This window comes from Trachypithecus francoisi, unplaced genomic scaffold (assembly GCF_009764315.1).
Source record: "Trachypithecus francoisi isolate TF-2019V2 unplaced genomic scaffold, Tfra_2.0 Contig00774, whole genome shotgun sequence".
In the NCBI taxonomy this organism is placed as follows: Eukaryota; Metazoa; Chordata; class Mammalia; order Primates; family Cercopithecidae; genus Trachypithecus; species Trachypithecus francoisi.
In genome coordinates, this window is record NW_022680889.1 from 53,704 (window position 1) to 59,703 (window position 6,000).

A 6,000-nucleotide genomic window follows, 5' to 3' on the forward strand; every position below is an offset into this window, starting at 1 on the left:
TTAAGTGACATCATATAATATTTTAATTTTACTGAGCTGTTTTTTTCCAGTGGAAATTTAGAATGTTTTATAAGTTATGGAGTTGTTTTAATGTTTATATAAGGTAAACAAACACAGTGCTGGGTATGTACCAGGTACTCAACATTTAAGAGAAAACTGTTCTTTTTTTTTTTTTTTTTTTTGAGACACATTCTTGCTCTGTCCCCCAGGCTGGAGTGCAGTGGCACGATCTCGGCTCACTACAAACTCTGCCTCCTGGGTTCAAGGGATTCTTCTGCCTCAGCCTCCTGAGTAGCTGGGACTACAGGCGCGTGCCACCATGCCAGATTTTTTCTATTTTTAGTAGATATGGGGTTTCACCATGTTAGCCAGGATGGTCTTGATCTCCTGACCTCGTGATCCACCCACCTCGGTCTCCCAAAGTGCTGGAATTACAGGCAAGAGCCACTGTGCCAGGTCAAGAAAACCATTTCTATTGGAGTAACATTACATCTTTCAGGTAAGAGACTGAAACATTTAGAGTGAAGAAATAGCATTGATTGTGCACGTGGAGAGAGGACACCTGCTCTTCAGCTGAACTGACTGAATTTAGAAAAGAAAATTCTGCTTGTTTTATTTTATAATTATCTCCAGTTCCTCACTCCCTCTTTATTTTTACCCCCAGCTATATAGGTATCAAAGCCGCTTTCTTGTCTGTGTTATGGATACAGCTTCCTCACTGCTCTCCTTACCCCATGGAATCTCACATGACACTTTTTTCAGTTCTGATGAATAGTTTGGAACTTTTACAATGCAATGATAAATTGTTTTTTACTGAAGAGTTCGAAGCCACTTATGGGTTTTAAATAGCACATTCTGATCACTGAATTGAGGTAAGAGAAAAGTAATGCAATAGTCCAGAGGATAAGATCAGGCAGTCAGCACTGTGGCAGATGTGGAGACAGATTAAACATGATGATGGTGTCTTTCTTAGCAAGGTAGATGAAGCCTATTGAAAAAAATATATAGCAGATGCATTTGAAATTTGGGGTGGAAATTGAAGTGAGCTCTCTGTAATCACTCTGCGGTCTTAGGATAGCTACAAGTGGTGTCATCACATGAACAAATGTGACAGATGAGCTGGGGATGTGGGAAATATATTGTTTATTTTTCTTTTCTTTCTTTTTTTTTTAGACAGGGTCTCACTCTGTCATGCAGGCTGGAGTGCAGTGGTGCGATCTTGGCTCACTGTAACCTCCTCTTCCCGGGTTCAAGTGATTCTCCCGCCTCAGCCTCCTCAGTAGCTGGGATTACAGGTGTGCACCACCACCACGCCTGACAAATTTTTGTATTTTTGATAGAGACAGGGTTTTACAGTGTTGGCCAGGCTGGTCTAGAACTCCTGACCTCAATTTATTTTTTTATTTTTATTTTTTGTTTTGTTTTGTTTTTTGTTTTTTGAGACGGAGTCTCACTTTGTCGCCCAGGCTGGAGTGCAGTGGCACCATCTCAGCTCACTGCAAGCTCCGCCTCCCGGGTTCATGCCATTCTCCTGCCTCAGCCTCCGAGTAGCTGGGACTACAGGCACGCACCACCATGCCCGGCTAATTTTTTTGTATTTTTAGTACAGACGGGGTTTCACCGTGTTATCCAGGATGGTCTCGATCTCCTGACCTCGTGATCCACCCGCCTCGGCCTCCCAAAGTGCTGGGATTACAGGCGTGAGCCACCGCGCCCGGCTCTGACCTCAATTTATCCACCTGCCTCAGCCTCCCAAAGTGCTGGAATTACAGGCCTGGGCCGCCGTGCTCGGTCAAGTTTCTGATAATCAGCGAAGAGAGATTCTGTCCCCACCATTTCTAGGGATTATTGAGCAGTGATGCAGACCAGACTATTGTACATCCCCAAGCCTAGATCACTGGAAGTTGTAGAGATGAGGAGAAGTAGATGAAGCAACCTTTGTAGGCATAGCTTTAAAATATCAGGTAGCCACACCAGATCTTAATAATTATGATGTCTTTGGGAGACGGTATGAAGCAGGATCTGCAAGGTGTGCATGCTGTGGTTACACACAATCTGTGTCCCAGATGGTGAACATGAAGTATAACCCCAACTTAGGTTGATCCACTGTAGGAGGCAGGAACCTCCCTCCTGTACACGCCGCTGATTGATCAGCCTCATCATGTGGTCCTGGCTCTGTGGGAGGAACCAGAAAATTTGGGGGAAAGATTTCCAGACAGACACTGTGGGTGTTTCAACCTCAAGCACTGCACACAGCTTTTAGGCTAGAAGTTCTCAGGCTCTTTTGCAGCCCATGTTCTGCTCCTGTGCAGCCTGTCTAGAGAGGAAAGTTGAGGATCAACTGTGGGAATAGATACAATAAAATTAGGTAACAGGTCCCGCCTACACATTCAACACTGGTGCAATTGACATATAGTAATGCATCTAATTCTGCAGCTAGTAATTTGTGTTTGGTGATATCAAGACAATAACGTCATATAGTACTAGCACGTGTTATGTGTATTTCGTTTTATGTACAACATAAATAGGTAGCACCAGGACAGATGAAATACCCAATGACCTAATGAAGTAGCAACTTGTTTTTATCTCCTCTCTCTGATGTTGTCTATGCTTAGTAACTGTGCTCATGCTTACTCCTTCTGGACTCCAAGTTGGCTGTCCCATGTCCAGGCATTAACCACATTCCAAACAGCAACAAGAACAAAATGTGAAGATGATAGGACACAGGGAATTACATGGAAAACCACTACCTTTTAATTCAGAGAAGGGCAGCCTCCCCAGGCATTTCTCTCTAAATCTCATTGACAGGAACTGTATCATAAGGCCTCCCTAGGCGGAAACATTTCTCTGAAACACAGGAAGACAGGAGAGCATGACTGGGAATGACTGTTGTTACTTGTGCCGTTTCATGAGATCTGACAAAAAGACCATCACCTGGTACACTGGAAGAGTATGTCATAAAGAAAACCCCACAGATTTAGAAAACACTAATCCTAGGTACTGTATATTAAAACGGTGAATGCAAATAGAGTGTATATCTTTTTTCCTTTTTTAAAAATGTTTTTAGTGTTTTGTAGAGATGGGATCTCACTATGTTTCCCAGGTCGCTCTCAAGCTCCTGGGCTCCAGTGATCCTTCTACCTCAGCCTTTCAAAATCCTGGGTTTACAGGCATGAGCCACTGTGCCTAGTAGAGGGCTTATTCTTTAGAGGTGTGCTTGAAAAGCTGTTTGTTTGTTATTTATAGCTTTATAATAAAACTTATCAAGCACAATACAATAAAAATATCAAATATAACATCTGCTACTCATTTGCCATATGAATTTTCTATTGTATTTGATAAAATAGTGAATAAATTATCATTTGTTTTCCATTAGAAAGTTGTGATACTTAATAAGTGCAAGAGGTTAATTTGGGAGGTAATCCCAGGAAGTGCAAAGAGGACAGGGAGAGAAGTCAGACAGAAAACAGTGAAAGTCAGCCGGGCGCGGTGGCTTACGCCTGTAATCCCAGCACTTTGGGAGGCGGAGGCAGGTGGATCACGAGGTCAGGAGATTGAGACCATCCTGATTAACACGGTGAAACCCCGTCTCTACTAAACAAAATACAAAAAAATTAGCCGGGCCTGGTGGTGGGCGTCTGTAGTCCCAGCTACAAGGGAGGCTGAGGCAGGAGAATAGCGTGAACCCGGGAGGTGACAGACTTCCCCTACGACGTGTCTGGAAACTGTCTGGCGGCCCAACCTGATCCCCCTCCTGGGGACAGGCCCTCCTGGGGAGCCAGGCTCACAGGTTGTTCTGTGGGACTCAACGTGGGGCAGCGTCCTGGCCAGGATGAGGAGGACCATCACCGCGGGGTCTGCGGGAGGCACACGCGGGCCAAGCTCCGGTCCAACCGGCTCCCCGATCCGCTGCAGCCAGAGTCTCTCAGCCTTAGCCCGGACCTGAAGTCCGACCGCCATCCCTGGGGCTCCCCTGCCAGGCTGGCAACCCCCGTTTACAGGCCTTCCCTATCCCCTCCATCTGCTCCCGACAGAGCGACAGCCACCTTGTCCTGGTGACCTGATTGAGGTTGGGGGTAAGCTGCCCTTGGACCCCCGCCCCAGGTCTGGGGCATAGACTCAGCGCCGCATCCGTGCCGCCCGGCGCCCTCTGCTGGCCGTTGTCGGAAGTTCAGCCTGGCGTGAGTAGTGCGTTTCCCTGGGACCCAGGGCAGCACTGCTGGAAACCGGGGCGACCAGAGATCTGGTAACTGGCGGAGGGGTCCCCCACTGTCCACTGACAGCGGCAGTAGTAGTTACGAACTATGTGGACTTAAGAGAGCCTCAGCCCATGTCAGCACCGGAAGCCAAAACCCAGTCAAGGGCTCGGTGTGGGGACCAGCCGGGGGCAGGCCTGGGAAGCCTGGATAGCAAGGGCTGCAGGAAGGAAACCATTCCGAGACTGCCTGGGTCTGCCGGGGGTCTCCAGTTAGAGAGGTTGGGTGCGATAGAGCGCTCGCCCCGAAGGGCTGAGTGCCAGGCAATATGGTGGGGTCCAGACGCCCCCCCCCCGTCTTGCTGGCTCACGGTGCGGGACTCAAACAGCTGTTTAATGAGCGCGGACTTCTCCTGCTCCACCTGCATGATGCGCTCTCTCTTCTCGGTCACCTCCTGGGTGAGGAGTCGGTTCTGCTCCTTCAGCGTGAGGATGGTCTGCTGCTGCCAGCCTGGGGAGGAGGTGGACGTCAGGGCAGAGTAGGGGGGGCCCGGAGGAGGACGTGGGCAGGGCCGGGCTGGCACAAGCCGCAGCCAGCAGGTCTCCCAGGCACCCGACCACCTCCTGTACCTTGGACAGTAGCCGCCCCAGTGGGCTGGGGCTCCCCATGACTCCAAAGTCGGCGCTGGCTCTGCTCTGGCCCAGGCGGCACTGGCGCTCCTGCACTCGTTGCAGCTGCTGTTACCAATCGCAGCCCCGCGCCATCATCTCCAAACCCTGCAGCAGCACCTCCTTCTCCTGCTCCAGCTCCTTCATGTGCTTCAGCAGTCCACGCCGCTAGTGATGGTGTGCCTCCGACGTTCCCCTCCGGCACTGGGGGCCCGCTGGGCATCCCCCGAGTCCGCCTCCAGGGTCCTCCAGGCCGATGCACCTGCGTCCGCGCTGGGGCTCCGTTCCAGTGCCGCGCTCTGGGAGCGCTCTGGGACGCTCTGGTTCCGCGGTGCAGGGCGTAGCCTCGGCGGGGGAGCATAGCTGCTCCGGGCTGCGGGCAGCGCCGCTGGGACCGGCCAGAGAAGCGCGCACGCCCAGGGGCAGGGGCTTCCTCTCCAGGACCGTCCGCTGCTCGTCGGCCGGCGCGAACATCAGGCGCTGCGGCGGCTGCGGTGGCTGCGGTGGCTGGTCCCCGGGCCGGACCCGGGCGTGCGTGGGGTCCCGGGGGCCGCCATCGGCGCTCAGCAGCGCGGTGTGCAGGCCGGCCATGAAGCGCTCGAAAGTCAAGCAGCCGCTGTCCGGGACCACCTCGCGCAGGCCCTCAGGACCCCGCGGGGCAGCTCTCGCGCGTCGGCGCCCTGCCAGCAGGACTGGATCTCGCGTAGGTGCCAGCAGCCGCACCGCTGGTCGTCCAGGATGTCGAACAGCGTGCTCAGGCTCCGCAGGAAGGCGCGCGGCAGCCCCTCTGTGCTGCCCACTAGCGCGGCGGGAGTCATGCAGCTCCGCTGGGCAGTCCCGGCCCGAGCCACGGGCGCCTGGGCTGGGTCCACGCGTCCACCTGCGTGGGCCCCTGCGCGGCCCCACGGCGGGGCCAGTCAGGCGCGCTCCCAAGCTTTTTAATATATTTCACATTAAGAAGATTTTAGTAGATGACCTTAATAAAATTATGTTTAATCCTATTATACTCATTGCTAATACGGATATATTTTTTTACTACCACAAACTATCTGAAAAGAACACCTTCTGCTATGTATCTGCTATATAATTTTTATAGGATACATGAAACGTTGCATGCATGAATGTGATGTTCAGCA

At 51.6% G+C, this 6,000-nt stretch overlaps 1 protein-coding gene and 1 pseudogene across 1 annotated transcript in view; both read right to left on the minus strand.

Annotated features, from left to right (window-relative positions):
• Positions 1-3,960, minus strand: part of LOC117088623 (putative zinc finger protein 735) — a 41,469-nt gene extending 37,509 nt beyond the window's left edge. Inside the window, 1 exon segment of the mRNA XM_033219860.1 lies at positions 3,789-3,960. Coding sequence (XP_033075751.1) covers positions 3,789-3,960 — 172 coding nt within the window.
• Positions 3,961-4,323: 363 nt separating this feature from the next.
• On the minus strand, positions 4,324-5,682 carry LOC117088612 (annotated as a pseudogene).
• Between the last annotated feature and the right edge of the window lie 318 nt (positions 5,683-6,000).